Here is a 23260-nt window from a genome sequence, read left to right as displayed (position 1 = left end):
CTGCTGGGGCTCAGACACGAACTCACTGGGGCCTGTCACACCACTGGGCAGTGTCCCCACCCCAGGGACAGCCACCAAGCACAACAGGGAATGGCTCCAGGCACGGAACAACACAGACCCAGCCAGGTGAAATGCTGGGTAGTGCCTGGGAAAGGGAGGGCCAGGAAAGGTCCAGGACCAAAAAAGGGGCCTGGAAGCCCCAGCTAGGGCGGAACTGAGGGCAGCAGACAGATGTCTGAGGGACAGACCTGATGACAGGGTTCACTGCAGGTAACTGAGGGACAGACCTGAGGGCAGCAGACAGATGTCTGAGGGACAGACCTGAGGACAGCAGACAGATTTCTGAGGGACAGACCTGAGGGCAGCAGACAGATGTCTGAGGGACAGACCTGAGGACAGCATTCAGTGCAGATGTTCCAGGTCTGCTGTTCTCCTGCTGTAAGAATGCAAATGCAAGGATGCCCAGCAAGCCTCCACAAGCTGATGTTAAGTTCAAGGAATGAGAGGGCACTTTTAGAACCACCCACTGAATTTCTTCACATCCTCCAGGTCCTGCCCATGGACTCCAGGTTCAGCAGACTAAATTCAGACTGTGGCTTTTATTACCACTGCTTAATGTCTTTATTCTGAGAACCATTTTCACATGTTAGTGCTTTTATCAAAGGAGGCTGCAGTTAATTAAAAGCAGACCTTTAAACCAGTTTGTTTCTATTGCCCTTTTTTCATGATAGCCCAAGAACTATTGCATAATACCCAGGATTTACTTGAGTTTCTGCCTCACACTTTTAACACTAACCACATTCACAGGTTAAAAGCACGATTAAAGCTTCCCCAGCCTGGCAAAGCTCTGCCATATGATCAATTCCCAGTACATCATTACCTGGGGACTGGATGAACTGAATAAAACTGACTTGGTCTTTTTACACAACATTAAAAACCCTCTCAGTTCACCTCAGGAAGGCACCTGGCTACAATGAATGCTCCCAGACCCTTCTGACATTCCCAGCATTTTCTGAAAAGGCTCTGCCTGTCTGAATTTGCATCTCCTCATAGATTGCCTGCCATATTTCATCCCAAATCAATAAAAGCTCTGTGAGCACAGATGTAAAATGATGGTGGAAGGTATTTCTAGTCCAAGGAGTTTCTCAATGCACATTTTGCTCAGTTTACCACAACTCTGGAAGACAAAACATGCACGGCACCATCACTGCACGGGTCAAGCCACGATTTTGGTTAGAAATGAGGACATTTCAAAGGAAACACGACGGGAAAGTTGCATTGCCCTGACCTGCCAGGGGCAGGGGGAGCCGCACGGGACCGGCCATTGCAATGGGACTGACGGGGCTGGGGCAGGGAAGCAGCCCCAAAAACGCTGTTTCTAAGCCCATCCATAGTTACAGAGCTGCCGAGGGATGGAAGGGATGGGCTGCATCAGCAGAACCCTCCAGCACACCGCGATTGGGCAGAACCTGCCGGGAAATGGAGCCAAGGAGGGGGAACCAGGCTCAGCCCCGCTCCCCCATGGGTGAGGCAGGCAGGAAAGAGATAGGGGTTAAATTTCCCTTTGTGCCTTTTGCTCTGTGTTCATCGGGGTTTTTTCTCCTTGCAAGCTAAGTTGTGCCCTGGTCTCGATGGCAGAGAGCCGCTCCCGAAGCGCTTTTGCCCCTGCTGAAACCCCCCTGCCCCACCGAGAACTCGGGGGAAGGCGCTGTGGGAGCCGGGCGAGCTCCGCACCCTCCCGAGGGATGGAGGAGCAGAACGCAGCTCCTGCAGGACAGACCCAACCCAGGGAGAGCCCTGGCACCCCCGGGAGCCTCACCCCGATTAGAACCCGGCTGGGATTGTGCCCCAGCCGTGCAGACCCCTCCGGGCACAGCCTTTATCCACAGATGCAGTGCAGACAGGATCTGGCTACAGGTCCAGAGCATCCTCTGAGCAAAGAGCCGAGTACCCACCGAGACTGCCCGGACTGAGAGGGTGAAGCTTCCCCGTCAAACCCTTCCCGGGAGCAGAGTCCCACACATGCATTCCTGGGGAAGGGGAGCGTGCAGAGACCCTCGGGGAGCCAGCTGGAAAATTCCCTGCTAAAGATCTGGCAGCGGGAGCTCTTACCTGCTCGGATTTGTATTCCCAGCTAGCGGCACACCTACAGCCCCAGGCTCTCAGGGGGCATCGCGGGGGAGCCGATTGCTGCAGGTCATGGGTGTGTACAGCCAGAAGCGCAAAAAAACCGACCCAAAACAACCCCCCCAGAATCCCCCAAAAGCCACGACATGACCCAAATGAGATCCCTGCAACGGCTGTCTCGTTACAAGCAAGATGAGATGAAGGAGGGGTTTTTACTTGCTCTGAGGCATCATATGGAGCTTAATCACAGCAGTTACGTATTGGGTTCTTTTGGCCTTCAATCAAGTGTGTCATTTCGGTGGCAGCTGCCTACGTGATGCTAGCACCCTGGGCGCTCCTGTGCCACTGCCGGCCTTGTGCAGCTATCCTACAGCTCAACAACGGGCAAATTCCATTCCCCAGGCTGCGGGAAGCTCCTCCTGTAGTCCAGCGAGCCCTTGGAGCCAGCCAGGATCACACACCTCTGCTCCGGTACCCAGAGCCCACCGCAGCGCCCGTCCCGCTCTCATCTCCCGGCACGGCCCCTCCGTGTCCCGAGGACTCGCAACACTCTCAGAGCCACCGGGAGGGGACACGGCTCGCCAGGCGCTAAGGGGGAGGCAGCTGCTCCATGGAAAACAGCGAAACTTGGTGGGTGGGAAAGGTCTGAGGAGCTGCTGAGTAACCGCGGAAGGGCTCGGGAGGAGCCGGCTCAGCCCCGGCCCCGCTGCAGCCCCGGGGATGCTCCGGGGGGAAGCAGGAGGCGAGCGCTGCAAATCAGGTGTTGGAGCTGGTGACTGTATCAGCTGAAAGCAGCCGGGGCTGGGCTCCGAGGGGCTCCGAGCGGGCAGCGGGGGTCGGGCAAGACTCTGCGCCGAGCATCTCGGCTGCCGACAGCGGCATCGGGAGGTGTTTGGGGCCGGATTCCTCCGTCAAGTGCATTTTGTTGGGTTTGACAGATTGATAAGGAGCCGTCCATTCAAACAGATGGCGGATGCTCCCTCTGCTCCGGGATCCGGGATCTGCACCCGTGTCCGGCTCCCCGAGAGCAGGACACCGCATAGACACCGAGCTCTCATTACATCACCCGCTACGGACGAGCAGGGGGCCAGCAAGCGAATTAACAAGGTTTTCTGGGCAGCCCAAGTGCTGTTGTGCCGCTCCATGGCAACTCCACAAACACGCGTGTGAGCGCCCACAGCCGCACAGCGCCGGCTCGCGGGGCACGGCCGCGGATCCGGGTACCGAGGGGAGGGGATGAGCATCCCGAGCATCCCGAGCATCCCGAGCATCCCCCCACGGCCTCCCCGCGGGGATGGCTCGGCTGCCGGCCCGGCTGAGCCCCAACAGGTTCCCGGTGGAGCCGCGGTGCCCCCGGGCCCGGGAGGGGAGGGCGCTGCCGGCTCCCTGCGAGCCCTCCCTCCGTCCCCGCCCGGCCGGGGGACAGCCCGAGCTCTCCCCATGCTCGCCAGCTCCTCACTCACCTCTCCACCCGCCGGCTCCTCCGCCACAGGTTCGCTCGGCTCCACTGTCCCCCCCCCCCCCCCCCCCGCCCCTCCAGATCGCTCCCAGACGAGTTATTGAGAGGAGGATGGAGGGAGGAGGCACACAGAGATCTGGGCGGTGGGGATGGCGGAGAGAGAGAGAGAAAAAAAAATATATTAAAAAAAAAAAAAAAAAAAAAAAAAAACAACAAACCACCGAGCGAAGGGATGAAATCAAACCAAAGAAGCGAAGAACCGGACTGAAGGGAGGCGATGCAGGAGGAGCAGGAGAGCGGCGCGGCGCGGCAGCCCCGGCTCAGCGCCCCATGGCCGGGAGCGCAGCCCCGAGCGCAGCCCGAGCCCCGCCGCGCCGCGCCGCTCCCCCGGCCCGGCCAGGGACCACCCTCCGTCCGTCCGCCGGCAGCCCTGCGGCGCGGCCCCGCTAACCCCTTCCTCGCCGGGCTCCCCCAGCCCCGGCCCCGGCCCCAGCGCAGCCCGGCCGGGGACGCTGCGCGCAGGGAGCGGCCCCGGGCAGGGCAGGGCCCGGGAACGGGGGAGCCGCTCTGGGGGCCAAGCCCCCCTCGGGATGTTCCGTCTGCAGGTCTGCTCTCGGCACGGAGCGGGGTTAAGCCGCCGGTTCCTTTTTTAGAAGCACGGAATCGTTGGTTGGAAAAGATCTCCAGGATCAAGTCCAGCCATTGCCCCCAGGCCACCAGTGACCCCTGGCCCCAAGTGCCACGTCCATCCCTCCAGGGACGGGGTCTCCACCACCTCCCTGGGCAGTTCCTGGCCACCCTTTCCATGGGGAAATTTCCCCCAAATCCCCCCTGAGGCTCCCCTGGCCCAGCCTGAGGCCGTTCCCTCTGCTCCTGTCCCTGTTCCCTGGAGCACAGCCCGACCCCCCCGGCTGTGCCCTCCTGTCAGGAGCTGTGCAGAGCCACAAGGGCCCCCTGAGCCTCCTTTGCTCCAGGCTGAGCCCCTGCCCAGCCCCCTCAGCCCCTCCTGGGGCTCCAGACCCCTCCCAGCTCCATTCCCTTCTCTGGACACGCTCCAACCCCTCTGAGAAGCCCAAAATTGCCCCCAGCACTGGAGGTGCCCCAGCAGTGCCAGCACAGGGGACAGTCACTACCCTCACTGCCCTGGTCCTGCTGGCCACACCAGTGCTGATATTGGCCAGACTGGCCTTGGACTTCTTGGTCAGCAGCAGTGGAGGAGAAGAATCCACAGCTGCAGGTGTGTCCTGTGCTCTGTGTGCACAAACTGTGCTGCTCCCTGCACCCAGGGCCCCCAGCCTGCCTGGCCCCACGGGCAGAGCCACATCACCATCCCACGGGCTGGGTTTCTGCCCTGGGGAGGAGGAGGTGCCTGCAGGAGTGCCCTTCTCCCAGGCACATCTCCCCTTTCCCTGCTGCAGTCACCTTCAGCTGGCAGCAGCGCTCGGTGGAGCTGCCTTGGCTGCCCAGCTCCTGTTGGAATGCTCTGAGGCACACAGCCCTTGGATCCCTGCCTGGCACCAGCACAGCCCCTGACCCCGGGGACAGCTGGGCCAGGACGCTCCCAGCAGGGGAAGTTTGGCTGAAACCAATTTGGGCTGAAAGGAAGCAGAGATGCTGTGCTGTGACAGCAGCTGACTGCAGGAGAGGCTCTGATGGGAGCCCAGCACGGCTCAAACTGCCTCAATTGGATCTGGAAAACAGCCTGGAGAGGCACCTGCCATCTCCAGCAACTCCCACAGCCCTGTGTGCATCAAACAAAGCCTGCAGAGTGTGGGTTTTAGGGCTCAAAGGTGTTTAATTCACATCTTGTCTCCCTTGTACTTTTCTGGTGTAAAATCCTCCCTGTCTCTTTCCCTTCAGCCTCGTGGGTCACTGTGTTCCCCATATTGGGATTTATTGGGATCACAATGAACATGGGCTGCAGCTCAGCACCCAGGGGCGGAGGGATTTTGGCTCTCTGCTCCTTGTGCAGACAAACCCCACAGAAACCCCATCTCCACTGACAATCAACTCCTTTTGCTCCACCAGCTCAGCTGTCCTGCCCCAGGGGGGGTTTTTGCATCCCTCTGCCTGGACATTGCCTGCATGGAGATTCAGGAATTCAGCCACGCTCCAAGTCCCCCATAAACCATCAGGGCTGGGCTACATCCCAGAGTTTCACCATTTTTATGAAGTTACTGGCATTCAGTGAGAAGATAATCCCTGCTGCAGGAGCAAGGCCCTCAGCACCAGTGCTGGAAGGTGAGTGATGGCACCAAATGTTGTTCCATCAGAATGAGATGCAGATGAATCTCATCCTTTTACTTTTCATTCCTATTTTTTTCCCTTGATCCATGAGAAAACTTTCACCTGCAAGCTCCCTCATCTCCATCTGGGCTGCCTGTGTGAATAAATGGGGGCAAACCTCCAAATGTGGGAAAGTTATTCCCTGCCTTTAGCTAATTTCCTTTCCTTCAGCTCTGGAAAACATTAACCAAAAAGGTCCCCACCTTCATGGCTGAAAACAGTAGCTGGAAAATCCATTAGGCCAATATATTTATTATTAAAAATTCTGAAAGTATTGAGTCCTCATTAATCCCCAAATAGATCCAGAATATCTCCAGATTGTGTCCACATCAATAGGGGCAGCCCGTGGCTCTTTTCCCTTTTTTCTTTGTCACAGTGCAGAGCTGATCACTCCAAACCCTCTGGTTTGCAGCTTCTCCTGGGGCTGAGGGGGAGATGGAGCTCTCCAGGAGGATGGGAATCAGCCCTGGGATGTTTGAAATACACTCCTGGAAATGATACAGCAAAACTCTAATGTGCCACAGAGAGTGATGGCAGCAGGGCAGGCTGCTGTCCCTGCCTGGGGACACAGTGGGTGTCACTCCCAGGGTGACCAGCACCTGCTGAATGCCCCAGGAGCTGCTCCCTCCAGGCAGGCCCTTCCATGGGGCCCAGAAAAGCCACCCCAGGGCAGAGCAGGGTCCTGGTTTGGGGTCAGGAGCCCAGCGAGGGGTGAGGGACCACGGGGCAGCAGCAGCAGCAATAAACTGGGTGTCCAAGGGGAGGCAGGGCAAGCCAGGCTATGGCTCCAGGAGAACTGTGTGCCTCTCAGAGATCCCTTGCAGCCAAAGGGGAGGCCTGAAGGCCCAAACTTTGAGGTCCCTCGCTGTCAGAACTCAGTGCATCCCTCTGGGTGTCCAGAGCTGCCAAGGACCCTGTCAGGGGGCTCAGAGACCCTGGCACACAGCCCAGAGCACCTGGGGATTTGATTATGACCCGTGGAACAAATTACCAGCTTTGTATGAGGACCTGAAAGTCACAGAGGTTTGAATAGTATAATAATAAAATTATCACAGGGTGAAAATGTAGATGTTAGGATTTTTGGTACAAGGGTTATGGGGACAAGATGGAGGAACTTGGGCGTCTCCAGTCTTTCTTCTTCTTGTTCTCCATTTTCTGCAGTGATGTTGGCACTTTGGGATTGGTTTAGAGTAGAAGTGCACTGTCTAACACAGGTGATAGGTATTGGGAATTAAGTGTAAATATGTTATACACAGTTTGTAGTATGAAAGGACAACACAGAGTGCCTGTGGCTGCTGTGCTGAGCAGATCTCGGCTGGGCAGAAAGAAAAATTTTATAGATAAGAATTAATAAACAACCTCAAGACCGAAAACTGAAGAGCTCTGACTCGTTCTTCAGACATGCAGGTCAAAGCACAGACACCCTGCACATCTGGGGCAGCAATTAACAATCCAAAACCCAAGAAAAGTCCTCGATGGGATTAAAGAGCTTTGCTCCCTTAGTTAGGGATGACCCTCTGGAATGAAAAACCCAGAAAATGGGGAAGGCCCTTGGAGGGGGGAGCTCTGCAATCCTCCCTTCCCCACAGTGCTCAGAAGGGCTCTGCCTGCTCCAGTGTGGGATGTCCTGGGCAACACCCACTGACTGTCCCCAGCCCAGGCAGGGCTCAGGAGCCTTTCCCAGCCTCGAGTGCAAGAGGTTTTCCAACCCCCAGCCCATATTTTCAGTATTGCTCAATTCCATCCCATTATTTCTAATGAAACCCTTGATGGAAGGAGTACAATTGCTCCCTAGCCTGGATTTCATGTTTTAATGGTGCTTTATTATTCCAGGAGAAACTTTTATTTTTCCTTTTCCTCCACCTCGCTTCTGCACTGGATGCTTTCTCCTGGAGTTTAATTAGCACATTTCAGAATGGAATATTGAGATTAAATCACTGCTGGGCGAGCTCTGCTCCAGGATTGATGATCCTTGGGCACAGCTTTTGTTGGAGCTGCCAGCTCAGGCTGTGGATTTATGGATCAGAGGGTTCTTTGGGCCGGGAGTGGTGCTGCAGCGGGCTGGGGACACAGGCCAGGCTGCTGGCCTTGGTTCCTGTTGGGGAAGATGAAACAGGAAAGCCTTACAAATATGATTGCCTGGCAAAAGATTTTGGGAATATAGAAACTATAAGTGAGATTGAAATGAAAGCAAGCTTTGAGATCCCTCAGTTACTGAACAACTGGAAAACAATGGTGTGGCCAGCTGCAGGTGATCCCCTTTTGATGGAACAACACCCTCTGCTTGCAGACAGGCCCAAGGGTCAGAGCAGACCCTGCAGCTTGGCAGAAAGGGCCCAAAGAGGAGTTTTTAGGGTTTAAAATGTAACACAGTGTGGTAATCTGATGATTCTTATAGGCTGTATGTAAATGCTGTAGGATTTGTATCTTGTACTGGATTGGTTAGTGAGAATTAGAATATTCAACACAGATGATTTATTGTATTGTAACGGGAACTTCGTTCTCTTACCCCTTTTACTCTCTTATGCTTTTACTCTCTTCCCTTCTCATCCTCTCTCCCGCTCTCTCCTCTCAGGCCTGCTCTGAGCTGTGTTTGGCAGCTCCCAGCAGGGCCCTGCCCCCAGGCCCTTTGCAATAAACCCCAAGTTCCTGACCTGGCTGCAGAGATCTCTGCTCTCCATCCATCCCCACAGTCCTACCCCCATCAATCCTACAGGTTCCCCTGCAGCCACAGAAAGGATGGATGAGGGTGCTGGGGGTGATGTCAGGGTGGGCAGGCCCTGACATGGAGCAGCTGTGGCTGTCCCACCCCAGGCCAGGCTGGAGCTCCCTGGGACAGTGCAAGGTGTCCCCAGGGCAGGGGTGGCACTGGATCCCTTTGAAGGGGTGGCACTGGATCTCTGTGAAGGGATGGCACTGGGTCCCTGTGAAGGGTGGCACTGGGTCCCTGTGAAGTCCCTCCCAACCCAGAGCACCTCAGGTTCCTCCAGGGCAGAGGGGACACCCTGCAGCCCTGCAGGCCCCAGCAGGCCTGGCACTGCCCACAGCAGGGCTGGCACAGCAGCTCCTCAGCCTCACCATCTGTGGCATCCATGGCAGCCTCTCCCAGAGCCTGGGGCTGGCTGCAAACATCAGATGTAGGCACAGCTCTGGCTCCAGGCCAGCCCCTTTCCTGCTGCCTCAAATGCCAGCATTTTGATTCAAGCTTATCTGCAAATGCTAAAAAAGCTGCAGCTTTGCAACGGAGTCCACCCTGGTGGAGCTCATTGAATGGAGACCTTGAGGGAGGGGGAACATCCCAAACCTTTAATTGTGTTCCCTCACCCAGCTAAAGGCACAGACACCCACAGAGATCTTCTCCAGAGAGGCTCCAAACACTTGTGGCTTGCTTGGGGCCAGGGAACCCTCTGTGCACAGGAATTTTTGCTTACAGCCCTTGCAGGAAGGCTCCTGTGAGGGGGATTATCCCAAAAACTCCCAGCAATGCCCACGTGGGAGACAAGAACACCTCCAGTTCATGCTGCTGGCTTTGCTCCGGTCACTCAGAGCAGCTCTGGCACAGAGTGCAGCAGAATTTGGTGAGGTTTCACCCTTCAGAGCCCACAGACTGAGCCCCAGCCCCAAAGCCAGCAGGAATTCCAGCAGCCAGGGCTGGGGGGGCTCTCTGGGGTTTGTTTTGCTCTTCGAAAGATAGCCCTGTAATTTAGTGACTCATCCATTCTCCAGCCTTTGTTGCTTTTCATTTTCAACATCTTTAAGCTGTTTGTGGAGAATGTGCTTATTTTTAGACTTCCCATCAGGGAGAGGCATCTGAGCTGAGGGAAGAGCTCCATTGAGGCTTTGGTGTCTGGGGTGTTAATGGGCAAATTTCCTGCTGGGGAGAGATCTCCTTCCTTCTCTCCTTCCTTCCTTCCCTTCCCTGTCTGCACTGGGAGCAGGAGGGGCTCACAGGCTGTGCCCTGGGGGTCTCTGGGGTGCACCCAGGAGGGAGGAGGAGGAGGATGGATGCAGGGAAAGCCAACAAATCTTGGGGCATCAGGAATAAAAAAACCTCAGGAACTCAAATCATCCTTATCAAACCTGCAAATTTCTGTCCATAGTCAGAAATTCTCTGTCCCATGGCACAGGCTGGCAGCAGGAAGGGCAAAGGGGGAGAGCAGCCCTCAGCCAAGAGCCAACCCCCATTTCTCCCCACTACAGCAAATCATGAGGAGTTTTGAGTGTTTCTGCCTAATTCAGATTTGTTTGTTTTTTCTTTTTAAAAGCAATGTTTTTATTTGAAAAAATTAAGCAATTTTTCCCCAGAAAATTGACAAAACAGAAGATGCTTTTGGAGTTAATGAATAGGTTTGGGGTTGGGTTGGTTTGTGAAGTCTGACACCTCCTCATTTTGGTTTGCAGCTCCAAATTCTTGTGGGGAGCTTTAAAATGAAAGGAAATTTCAAAATGAAAATTGGCTCTGTAGCACACCGAGCCAGGCATCTGATCAGAAAAAAAAGGGGGAAAAAAAGCCCAGTCCTGTCTGCTTCTTTCTTTCTTTTTTTTTTCAATTTAATTAAGTCAATGGAGAACGGAAAGGCCTCAAATGAAAACCACACTGGCCCCAAACGTCTCCAAGACTCCAGATGTGAATTCCTGCACCTTCTGCTGGCGAGCACATCCTGGCTGTCCTCCAGCACTCGGGCACAGCCCCTGCTCAGGAAGGGGAGCAGCACCCAGGGACGGCCTGGAAAAGGGCAGGAGGTGGCTGCAGTCCATCCCTGGAATGTGGGATCATCCAGAGCTGAGCTCAGCTCTCGGGGCACATCCCACAGACTCTGCTGTGCCCCATGGGGCCATTTGGGGTTTGCCATCCTGTGCCACCCCCGTCCCCAGTGTGGGAGCATTGGGATGGACGGACGGAGAGCAGAGATCTCTGCAGCCAGGTCAGGAACTTGGGGTTTATTGCAAAGGGCCTGGGGGCAGGGCCCTGCTGGGAGCTGCCAAACACAGCTCAGAGCAGGACTGAGAGGAGAGAGCGGGAGAGAGGATGAGAAGGGAAGAGAGTAAAAGCATAAGAGAGTAAAAGGGGTAAGAGAACAAAGTTCCCGTTACAATACAATAAATCATCTGTGTTGAATATTCTAATTCTCACTAACCAATCCAGTACAAGATACAAATCCTATAGCATTTACATACAGCCTATAAGAATCATCAGATTACCACACTGTGTTACATTTTAAACCCTAAAAACTCCTCTTTGGGCCCTTTCTGCCAAGCTGTAGGGTCTGCTCTGGCCCTTGGGCCTGTCTGCAAGCAGAGGGTGTTGTTCCATCAAAAGGGGATCACCTTCAGCTGGCCACACCATTGTTTTCCAGTTGTTCAGTAATTGAGGGATCTCAAAGCTTGCTTTCATTTCAATCTCACTTATAGTTTCTGTATTCTCAACACCTTTTGCCAGGCAATCATATTGATAAGGCTTTGCTGTCTCATCTTCCCCAACAGGACCCAGGTGTCCCTCGGTGTCCCCTGCCCTGTCCTGGCTGTCCCTCCCCCGTGCCTGCTGTCCCTTCCCTGGTGTCACCAGCTGGCCTGGGCAGGGCAGGGTGCTCTGCATTCCCCGGAGCAGCTCTGGAGCTCCTGGCCGCTTTTCACCTCCTGGCACAGACACAGGACCCGAAGCTGCTCAGCCACAGCCAGTGCTCTGCTCTGCTCGGCTGTCCCCACCCCATGGCCCCGTGGTGGCACAAAGGACTCCCCTGGGGGAGCTGCTCTCACCTCCCCACCTCGTGTTGCCAAGGTCCTGCACCCTCTCTTTCCATTTCCTTAAGTTGTGGAATCACAGAATCTCAGAATGGGTTGGGTGGGCTTGTAAGGACCTTAAATCCCACCCAGTGCCACCCCTACCTTGGGCAGGGACACCTCCCACTGTCCCAGGCTGCTCCCAGCCCTGTCCAGCCTGGCCTTGGGCACTGCCAGGGATCCAGGGGCAGCCCCAACTGTGCCAGGGCCTCACAGGGAAGAATTCCCTCCCAGTCTCCCACCCATCCCTGTCCTTTAGCTGTTAAACCATTCCCTATGTCCTGGCACTCCATGCAAAGCTCAAGAATGTTTTTTTGTTGCATCTAAAACTTTCCATGAGCCACAGGGAAACCCCCAGAGGGGCTTTGGGGTGACCCCAGTCCTGGGTGAAGGCCCTGATGGAGCAGGTGGGGAGCACACCTGGAGCACAGAGAGGGGGATTCCCTGCTCAGGAACAGCCCCTCTGAGGAGCTGGCTCAGGGAACACCAGGCAGGAGGGTGGATGTGCCCAGGCTGGGGGCACAGTGACAATGGGATGGTTTGTGCCATTATTTACCAGGCCAGCTGCCCCAGCCCACCCAGCACCTGTCCCAGCAGGGCTGGACACAATCCAGAGTTCATCACTGAGTGCTTGGGCCCACAAATGCAGTGCCTTGAGAGAAAATCTCACTGTATTTTTTTTTTTTTTAATAAAAGCCTTTCTGCAGTAGATTCAACCCATAAAAACCCTGCTCAGTCTGTGGATTGCAGGTATGAGCCAAATACATGGTGAAAAGGAGATAAACACTGTGTCCTCCTGCATGGCCACAGGAGACAAATTCCCCATTTAGAAAGCCAATAAAAATGTATTTTCTTTTAGAACAACTGCATTCACGGCACATTGTTTCTCTGAGAAAAATATGTTAGTGACTTTGAACTCCTCCAATGCCATCCAGAACATATTTTTTTTTCCCCAAAGTGTCTCGAAAGTAGCAAAAATTACGAAAGAATTAATGACTGTTAACAGCTGAAACAGATGGTCTGCTGTGAGTCCCCACAGCCTCATGCAACTGTGAGTCAAGCCATTTTTCAAAATGGTGAAGAAAGAAAAGTAATAAAAATTTTTTAAAAAAATCAATTTCCAAGGCTACCAGGCTTCCAAAATTCGGCTTCCAAAATTCCACTCGTACTTCCCAGGCGGGAAAGGAGGGGCCGGCTGGGTCAGACCCGCCTTTGGCTGCAGCCCGGGGTCCCTTTGCCCTCCCGGGAGATGCTCGGGGATTGTCCGCGCTCAGCAGCGCTGGGGGCGGGTTCTGCTCCAGGGTCAGAGCCAGCATCCCCCCCTCACCGCGGTGTCCCCACGGCCACCCCGGGGGCAGCAGCGTCCCCCCATCCCCTCCATCCCTCCATCCATCCCTCCCTCCATCCCTCCATCCCTCCCTGCCAGCAGAGCACAAATCACTTGCCAGGAGGGGAACTCCGGTTGCCGGCTCCGCTGCGGCGGCTCCTCCTTCTCGCCGGGAGCCCCATCCCCGCGGCCACCTTCACGCTTGGGCTGCCCCTCTGCCGGCTCCTGGATCAGCCCCATCGGGCACTCGAGTCGGCGGGGCCCGGGCGCGGGGCGAGCTCATCATGGGGCCAGGCGAGCCCGGAGCGCGACTCTGCGGAGAGCGACACAAACTTCAGCGCACGCACGGCCGGGCTGCATCATTTATTTAAACCCCCCGGGTCAATAATTCATGGCAAGCAGCGGCGGCAGCGCCGGCACCGAGCGGCCACATCTGGAACAGATGTTGGGTTCCCAGTAAAAGCGGGGCTTGGGGGAATGGGCAGTGCCAGGGGACGGTGCAGGGCATGGTCCTGCTCCTCCAGGGCACCAGCCATGGGCTCCTGGGCTGGTGCAGTGCAGGTGGAAGGGGCACCAGCCTTGGGATCCTGGGCTGGCACAGAGTGGCTGGAAGGGTCACCAGCCATGGGCTCTGCGCTGGCAGGGCAAGAGCTCTTGGGCTGGCATAGAGAGGGTGGAAGAGGCACCAGCCAAGGGCTCCTGGGCTGGCACAGAGAGGGTGGAAGGGGCACCAGCCATGGGCTCCTATGCTGGCAGGGCAGGGCTGGTACAGAGCAGCTGGAAGGGGCACCAGCCATGGGCTCCTGGGCTGGCACAGAGTTTCTGGAAGGGGCACCAGCCATGGGCTCCTGGGCTGGCACCAGCCATGGGCTCCTGGGCTGGCACCAGCCATGGGCTCCTGGGCTGGCACAGAGCAGCTGGAATGGGGGGAATGAGGGAATGCTCCAGCTGCAGCCGGGGCTGGGGGAGCTCAGACCCGCAGCTGCCACAGGCGCTCCTTGGCAGCGCTGGGCACACGCTGGAAAGGCTCCTGCACACACCCACACGGGCATCCATGAGCCCCCGGCCAGGAGCCACCGGTGCCAGCCCGGAGTGCCTTGCTCAAGGCCCCCTCAGTGGCCTCAGTGCTGTGCCAGGAGGTGGCACCGGGCAGGGCTGACTCCCGGGCTATGCCGCGACAAGAGGAGCGCCTTTCATCGCCAAGTGTCACCCCCAGGGTGTCCCCTCAGCGAGTGTCACCCCTCTAGTGGTGACACACAAACCCTCCAAGCCCGACAGCCCCTGTGTGCCGTGTCACCGAGCCCTGCCTGTCCCCACAGGGCCCCGAGGCCATTCCCAGCCCAGGCCACAGCTCCCTTCCCCTCCCATGCCCAGCGTGGCCATGCCAGGGCCCCTCGTGCCCACAGCTCCCCTTCCTCCCTCTCTGCAGCCAGGACATGGCCACGGCAGGGCCCCTCGTGGCTGGGACTGGCTGGCCCTGTCCCCATTCCTTTAGGGACACCAGCAGCGAGCAGGGAGCAATGGAGCAATGCTGGCAGGCACCTGCTGGGCTTTAGGGACTGTCCTGTGCGGGGCCAGGAGCTGGAATTCACCATCCTTGCGTGTCCTCCCCACTCAGGACATTCCATGAACCTCTGATCCTTCCGCCAGGCTCTCCCCGTGCTCTGACAGACATTGACTGATTGATTGATTGATTGATTGCCCCACAGATGCCCCTCGTTATCCCTCCTGACACCGGCTCCGGGCCAGCCGCGCTCCTACCGAGCCCCGGGCCCCGCCCCGGCTGTCCCCTCCCTGTGTCCCCTCCCCGTGTCCCCTCCCTGCTGTCCCTGCCCATCTGTCACTCGCCAGCTGGCCTCGCTCGCCCTTTCTGTGGAAGGTGAATTGAAAGCAATCATTTCTTTGCCTGCAATTGCACAACACCTCAAGCACCTGAGCTCTGACCCAGCCCTCCGAGGTGTATAATTATTAATTATAATTATTATTAATTATAATTATTATTAATTGTAATTATTATTATTACTACCAGCACTGTTGTCCCAGCCCTCTGAGGGCACCTTCTTGACACAGTCCTTATGTTTTGGGCTACCTCTTTTATCTCTGTGATTTGCAGCACCTCCTCTGATATCTGAGCTCCACTCTTTGGGTAATGCAAACTTGGAGATGACTTTCAGTGCAAATTTTCTCCCTGAAAAGAAATTATTTTCTTGCTCCTCTTCCCAAATGTGAACCTTGCACTTTACCCCGCCAGCCAGCCACTTAATGCCAGTAAGAAATGGACTTTCCTTTTCCCTAGATAATGACTGATCTTGCAGATTGGATAATGAAATAAGTAATGCCATTAGCAGCCCATTAATCAGTGGTGAGCAGTGAATAACACTGAGACTGCTCGTGAAGGACAGGGAAAGGGGAGCTGGACAGAAATGGGGAAACCACTCAAAATCCAGTCCCCTGCTCCCCATGTTTATTTTTACTGCCAAGGAGTGGCTAACAATCAATGCCTGGGGCATCCAGCCTTGTGCCAGCCTGTCCGGGTGAGGTGTCTGTGCTCAGGAGATTCCCTGCACATCCTAAATCCTGCTGAATTCCACACTTAGCAGGCATTGTGGAATCACTTCCTTCATTTCTGTCCCTGCCTCGTGCAGGATGTGAAAAAAGAGGGAGGAATCCAGGAGGGCCCTTCCCTGCAGTGCCATTAACAGTGGTGGTGGCACAACATGGCCACAGCTGCAGCAGGACCTGTCCCCATGCTCAGCACCTGTCCCCACCCTCAGGACCTGTCCCCATCCTCAGGACCTGTCCCCATCAGCAGGACATGTCCCCATCCTCAGGATCTGTCCCCAGGCTCAGGACCTCTCCCCATCCTCAGGACCTCTCCCCATGCTCAGAGTCTGTCCCCATGCACAGGACTTGTCCCCATCCCCAGGACCTGTCCCAACCCTCAGGACCTGTCCCCATGCACAGGCCCTGTCCCCATGCTCAGGCCCTGTCCCATCCCTGACTGTGCCTGAGCCACATTCCCGAGCATTCTGGTGCTGGACCAGGGACTTGTTGCTCTCCTGCCAGTGGGTGAGAAACAGGAGATGCTGGAGCAGATCAGAAATGAGATCTGAGCAGAGTCACCCCAGGGGGAGCAGGGCTGTCCCCTACCTCTGGTGTCTGTCCTGTGTTATCTCCACCCACAGAGAACCTGGCACCCCTGGGATGGGTCTCCAGTCCCCATCCAGACACGGCATTCCCCAGGCTCAGCTGCTCTGATGGTTCCCCTCCATCTTCCAGTCCCAGGATCACTGAGCTTGGAAAAGATCTCTGGGATGAACTTCAAGCTGTGCCTGATCCCCACCTTGTCTCCAGCCCAGAGCTCTGAGTGCCACCTCCAGCCCTTCCCTGGGCACCTCCAGGGATGGGCACTCCAGACCTCCCTGGGCAGCCCCTGGCAGTGCTGAGCCCCCTTTCCATGGGGAAATTCCTGCTGCTGTCCCCCCTGAGCTGCCCTGGCCCAGCCTGAGGCCGTTCCCTCTGCTCCTGTCCCTGTTCCCTGGAGCACAGCCCGACCCCCCCGGCTGTGCCCGCCTGTCAGGAGCTGTGCAGAGCAACAAGGGCCCCCTGAGCCTCCTTTGCTCCAGGCTGAGCCCCTGCCCAGCTCCCTCAGCTGCTCCTGGGGCTCCAGACCCTTCCCAGCTCCATTCCCTTCCCTGGACACCTCCGGCCCCTCAGGGTCTTCCTTGGAGCAGCCCAGAACAGGACACGGGGCTGGAGGTGCCTCATCCTCTAGGTGTGGCCTCCATCTTTATGCCAAGTGCCCAGGCAGGGATTTTAGGAAGAGCTCCATCGTGGATAAACACCACCCTGAACTGCTGAGAACTTTTCCCCAGGAGGGCTCACTCTGGAAGAGAAAAATATCAGGAACAACAGCCCTAAAAATAAAAATTATGAAAGAGAAGACCGAACGAGACCCTTTTTAACCCCCTCCCTAAGACACCCCCTCCATCCTCACCTCCAGCCTGTCTCCCAGCACCCAGTGAGGCTGTGAACACCTCGGTGTCCCTGAAAGGGTTAATTGGGAAGACAATTTCCGCCCAGCCCCTCGCTGGCCCGGCACTGGAGCTCCTGGCCCTGCTTCCCTCTCTGCTTGGAGCCAGCCTGACAGTGACTCACGATCTCAGCCCCGTTTGGTGACACTTGTCACCCCAAATGTGCTGCTGGGGACAGCCAGGAGGGGACAAACACGGGCATGGAGCAAGGTGGGGCTCCTCCTAACCCTGCTTTCTTTTCTCTGGTAATCAGTTCAGCTCAGAAGAGAAGAACCCAGCTCCAAGGGAAAAGAAGGGTCCTCACATCACTTCTTCCATCAGGCTGACACCTCTTCATCTCGGGGAGTTTAACATCTGTTACATAATTCAGGGAACATGTGGTTATTTTCCAGGCTTATTAATAGCCCAAAGCCCACAGCTGAGATGGAAATGAACAGCTGCTCCAGACTTCACCCCTGGAGCAGGGCTGGGAGCTGCGAGCAGGTACGGGCAGGGCTGCCCGGGGCTCAGGGCTCCCCCTGCCGCGGCCGGGGCTGATGCTCACTCACACAGCTGCACTCCCACATCCCCCCGAGCCTCCTTCCCTTCACAGCTCGTTTTTCTTTCCAGGAGAGGCTGAGGACGGTGGAGAGGGGCACAGGTGTGACAGAAAGTGCAGAGAGGAGGGGAGGGAGACAGTGGATCATTGTTCCCTTCGTCCCAAAACAATTCCTTTCACAGGTCACTCAGTCACTTCCCAGATGTCCAACAGGGCTTGCAGGCACTTCCATGGCAGGATTCAATCCTGAATGCCTGAGCTGCCCTCTCACTTGGGGAGCAGGCTGAGGGAAGGCCTTGGCACCTGGACAGCAGTGGGAAGGTTGTGGTGGCTCTGTTGCTGTGGGGATGAAGGGCAGCTCCATGAGCACTCCTCTCCACCCTGGAATGGTGCCTTGGATGCTCCTGCTGTTTCCAGGTGAGATCTGGGCTGGGCAATAGGTAAAGGTGGGGCTGTAGCTGGGACACAGACGTGTACAGGATGTTCCTGAGACACACAAACACAGCTCACACCAGGCAAAGGAGAGGCAAAGCCCTCAGCTGTGACAGTGTTCACAGGGGTCTCAGGATGAGGGAGAAGATGAGGATCTGACTCCATGTTTCAGAAGGCTGATTTATTATTTTATGATATATATTACATTAAAACTATACTAAAAGAAGAAAGAATTTCATCAGAAGGCTGGCTAAGAATAGAATAGCAAAGAATGACAACAAAGGTTTGTGGTTCAGGCCCTATGTCTGAGCCAGCTGGGCTATGATTAGCCATTAATTGGAAACAACCACATGAGATCAATCCCAGATGCACCTGTTGCATTCCACAGCAGCAGATAATCATTGTTTACATTTTGTTCCTAAGGCCTCCTTTCTCAGGAGGAAAAATCCTAAGGAAAGGATTTTCCATAAAAGATGTCTGGGACACTCAGCCACCTCCAGCCCATGCAGGGATACATTCATGGATCGTACAAGTGATCTCCTCACTCTCTGATGGTCTTAGCAGAACCCAAGGTTCATCTTGATTCAGTCCCAAATCCCTCTGTGGCTTTAATCCAGCACAGAAAACCCAAAGCTGATGAACGATGGGGGCTGGGGAGAAGCTCCTCATTTGCTGGCAGTCCATAAGAGCCAGGAAGATCTGCCCAGAGGGATTGAAGCCACTGGAGCCTGCAGGGAGGAGGAGGAGGAGGCTCTGGGCAGCTCTGGGCACTCTGGGTGGCAGTGGGCAGAGGGCACCGTGCCCGAGGGTCAGGCAGGGGCTGGGCACAGCAGGGAGAGCTCCCAGCCCAGGAGCTGCTCCAGCTCCAGGAATGCCTGAACACCCCCAGGGCAGGGCAGGGCTCACCCAGCTCATCCCAGGGGACAAACAGGCAGGAAATTGGGGGTTCTGCGTGTCCAGTGATGTCAGTGATTCACACAGGGCAAACCAATCCCCCCAAAGCCAGGCTGGAGCTGGAGGTGACTCCAGGGATAAGCCTTGGCTCAGGGCTGCCTTCAGCAGGAGCTGCCTCCAGGCACCACATCCCGGCCTCTGCCTCCTGCTGCACCAAGGCTGAGCCTCGGCACTGCAAACTGTGATTTCCATGTGCTCAGGAACCACAGACTGTGCCTGGGAGAGCTGCAAGGGCAGCATGGACAGAGCCTGGGGCTGGGCTGGCACTGGGGATTATCCAGCAATCTCCAGACCCTGCTGCCCTGGCTGTTCCCAGCCCAGGGATGGGCTCAGCTCTCCACTCTCCCCACTGGAGAGCTTCTCATGCAAACTAAAATGATCTGGTAAACAAAAAAAAAAAAACAAAAAAAAACAAAAAAAAAAAGTGAACAATTCCTTTAAATCTGAAATCACCAAATCCAAACTGCTCCTGCTGCTCCCAAACTGCTCCTGCTGCTCCCAAACTCCTTCTACTGCCCCCAAACTCCTTCTACTGCCCCCAAACTGCTTCTACTGCTCCCAAACTGCTTCTACTGCCCCCAAACTCCTTCTACTGCCCCCAAACTGCTTCTACTGCTCCCAAACTGCTTCCACTGCTCCCAAACTGCTTCTGCTGCTCCCAAACTGCTTCTGCTGCTCCCAAACTGCTTCCTGACCTAAACCAGAAAGGACCGTTTTGGCAGAGGAAAAGAGCTGTCAACTTCAGCAGAATTTGACTCAAATTTTCTTTTTTTCCCCTCCCTGTAGCCACCTTTTTTCATCCTCACCCAGCTGGAAGTTCACTCATTTTTACTTTTCCAGGCATATTTTCCCTGTTCACCAAGCCATGCTTATCTGACCTCCTGGATCTGTAACAATCATTTCTTATTCCTTCCCCTGTACCTGCCCTGATCCTCTTAGCTTTGCTGGAAGAATTTGGACAAAAATACTATTTTGGACATCCTGGGATTCTTTGATAGATTCTTCCATTCCAGCTGCTATTTTTTGCCTACATATCCTGCTCCCAAAAGCTGCAGGGTGGCAGTTCTGGGGTCAATTTGACTTAAACAATTCAGTTTATTAGCACAAATACAGAGCCACAGGATATTAGAGAAGGGTTGTTCTGAGTACCTAAAGCTCTTGGAAATGTAGAAATCATCCAATTAAGTCTGTTACCCAACAAGGGCTTCAAACACTGCTCACAGTCTTTAGAAAAAGCAACTGGCAACGTCAGAAAAATTATAAATTGACAATTCCCAGTGATTGACCTCCTGTTCCTATTGTGCATTTGCCATGGAATGAAAGAAAAACAGGAAAGAGTCTTGCCAAGGTACGGGGAAGGAAAAAACAACAACAAAAATGAATGAGATTTTGTTGGCAGAACTTGCAAATTATTGCTGCTCCCGTTCACCCAACTTCCGTCACATAATTGCCGTGTGCTGCAGCAAATTCCCTGGAAATGCTTCTGCTGGGAGGATGGAAGCAGCATTTGTGCAGAGCAGGAGGCTCCTGTCCTCAGATCCCCAGCCAGGAATGAGGCAGGAGAAGGAAAGAGGAACAGGGTTCAGGTCCAAGCAGGCAGGTCTGGCTCTAAGCCAGGCTCCAGCAGGTGCTTGTGAGGATGGCCAGGCTGGATGGCAGGAAATCAGTGTGGAATGGCACAGAGCTGGTATGGAATGGCACAGAGCTGGTATGGAATGGCAGAGAGATGCCCTGTGGAATGGCAGAACTGCCCTGGAATGGCACAGAGCTGCCCTGGAATGGCACAGAGCTGCCCTGGAATGGCAGAGAACCCTCTGGAATGGCAGAGAACCCCTCTGGAATGGCAGAGTTGCCCTGAGGAATGGCACAGAGCTGCTCTGAGGAATGGCAAAGAGCTGGTCTGGAATGGCAGAGCTGCCCAGGAACGGCACAGAGCTGCCCTAGGGAATTGCAGAGCTGATCTGGAATGGAAGAACTGCCCTGGAATGGCACAGAGCTGCTCTGAGGCATGGCAGAGCTGCTCTGGAATGGCAGAAATGCTCTGTGGAATGGCAGAACTGCTCTGTGGAATGGTAGAACTTCCCTGTGGAATGGCAGAGAGCTGCTCTGGAATGGCAGAGCTGCCCTGAGGAATGGCAGAGCTGCCCTGAGGAATGGCAGACCTGCTCTGGAATGGCAGACCTGCTCTAGAATGGCAGAGCTGTTGTGGAATGGCAGAGCTGCCCTGAGGAATGGCAGAACTTCCCTGAGGAGTGGCAGAGCTGCCCTGGAGTGGCAGAGCTGCCTTGGAATGGCAGAGCTGCTCTGTGGAATGGCAGAGCTGCTCTGGAATGGCAGAGCTGCTCTGGAATGGCAGAATTGCTCTGTGGAATGGCAAAGCTGCTCTGTGGAGTGCCAGAGCTGCCCTGACTCAGAGCTGCAGCCTCAGGGCCAGAGGAGGTGCAAACCACACTTTGGGCTCTCAGAGATGCCCAGAGGTGCTGAAACTCAAGCAGGGCAGTATGAGGGGCATGGATGTGCTCAGGCAGCCAAGGAAGCCTCTTCCATCCCCCCTCAACACCCTGCTCCTGGCTGCAGCAGCAGCTCCTGGAATCCCAGCAGGGAAGCCAAACTCCCCCAGCCCACACTGCTGCTCCTCATGGTGGCACTGACCCAGCCTGGAGTGTGGGCTCAGGAGGGACAGAGGGGATGTGCTCCATGGTGGGAATGACCAAAGCAGTGCCCAGGGCTGGCCCCAGAGCAGGGAGAGCTCTCCCCAAGGGTCCTGCAGGCTATGAACTCTGTGAGCAGAGCTGAGTGCTGGAGACACTCAGGGGAAAAGGAAGAAATTCCATCCACTCTACCCAAAAAGCTCAATCAGGAGCAGATGCAAACAAAGCTGCAATGGAGGTGCAGCCAGGAGACAGGGTGGGAACAAAGGTACCTGCAGGGAATGAAACACCTGGGCTGGAATGGGTTCCATGGGCAGGGTGTGGGTGGGACCCTGGTGAGGACACTCAGGGCATCACAGAATCATGGAATGTCCTGAGCTGGACATTCAGATGGACCCACAGGGATCATCCAGTCCAGCCCCTGGCCCTGCACAGACCCCAATAATCCCAGCCTGGGCATCCCTGGAGCTCCTGGAGCTCTGGCAACCCCAAGGCTGTGCCCATTCCTTGGGCAGTGCCAGCACCCTCTGGGGGAAGAACCTTTCCCAAAATCCAACATAAACCTGCTCTAACCCAGCTCCAGCTGTTCCCTGAGTCCTGCCCCACAGAGCAGAGATCAGTGTCTGCCCCTCCTCTGCCCCTCATGAGGAGGATGGAAGCGTAATGAATCTCCCCTCAGTCTCCTCCAGCTGAACATTCCAGTGCCCTCAGCTGCTCCTCTTCCCCTCAAGGCCACTCTCTTTCTTCATGGCCTCCTTTGGAAGCGTCCTAATGGATTCATGGCTTTCCTAATGGATTCGTGGCTTTCCTATGTTGTGGAGCCCCAAACTTCACCCAGCATTTGAGAAGAGGCTGGCCCAGCCCAGAGCAGAGCAGGACAGTCCCTCCCTGGTGGCACTGGTGGCCCCAGGACAGGGTCACTGCCCCCAGGGCTCTGACAGCACCAAGGCTTGATCCCAGCCTTTGGAAACATGGGGAGCACTGGGATCCAGCTGGTGAATGCCTAAACCCTTGTCAGCTGTGCTGGCAGCTCAGGGTGCTCCTCTGGAAGTGGCCCTGTGCTACAGAGCCACATTTATGGGATCTCTGAGGCTGGACAGAGCCCCAGGCCCATCAGGTGTGACCTGTGCCCAATGCCCACCCTGCCCAAAGCACCAGTGCCAGGTGATTCCAGTGGCCCAGGGCTGTTACAGCTCACAGCTCTTGGTGCTCCTGAGGAAATCAGGAACTCCGTTTCCTGGCTCAGGAAAGCAAGTGTAAGGATTTGTAAGAAAAAAGGACAGAGTCTCTGCACCTCAGTGTGTGCTCTGTGCCAGTGGCTGAAGTCACTGCACTTGAATTTACATGTTTTTCTAAACCAGGACTTGCCTGGCAGCTCTTGAGATTTCTAAAATAACTTTTTCTATGCTGCTGTTGTTCTTCAGCAGAACTTTGAGCTATTGCTTATCAAAAGGGGCCTCATTTCCCAAATTAAATAAATCTCTATAAAGCATGGGACGTATAAATTAGTCCAATGTGCTTTCAAACATTCTGGGGTTTTGGTAAACAAAATCTATTCTGTATTTAAACTCTACAGCTTTACCTCATGCAATATCACTGTGCAAAAGTTTTAATCTGATTATACATCTTATTAACTGTGCTCTCATGTGTCCTCCCCTTTTTCTCCTGTTC

General features: G+C 55.4%; 2 protein-coding genes across 6 annotated transcripts in view; both read right to left on the bottom strand.

Moving 5' to 3' along the window:
- LOC128943996 (septin-4-like) overlaps window positions 1–23260 on the bottom strand; it is a 208906-nt gene that overhangs the window by 5214 nt on the left and 180432 nt on the right. The gene's annotated exons all lie outside the window — the stretch shown is intronic.
- Window positions 1–23260, bottom strand: part of CALN1 (calneuron 1) — a 171594-nt gene that overhangs the window by 137755 nt on the left and 10579 nt on the right. For 2 of the 4 annotated variants that reach the window (XM_054287055.1, XM_054287056.1), the window contains exon 2: window positions 13095–13293. In XM_054287055.1, coding sequence (XP_054143030.1) covers window positions 13095–13220 — 126 coding nt within the window. In that variant the 5' untranslated portion in view covers window positions 13221–13293. Of the gene's footprint in view, window positions 1–2112; window positions 2376–3590; window positions 3651–13094; window positions 13294–23260 lie in introns of those variants that run through there. The other 2 variants (XM_054287058.1, XM_054287057.1) reach the window with 2 other exon arrangements.

This window comes from Melozone crissalis, unplaced genomic scaffold (assembly GCF_028551555.1).
Source record: "Melozone crissalis strain CALT ecotype California unplaced genomic scaffold, PUWL_Pcris_2 ptg000057l_1, whole genome shotgun sequence".
NCBI classification, from domain to species: Eukaryota; Metazoa; Chordata; class Aves; order Passeriformes; family Passerellidae; genus Melozone; species Melozone crissalis.
This window is presented reverse-complemented; position numbering and strand designations above follow the sequence as displayed.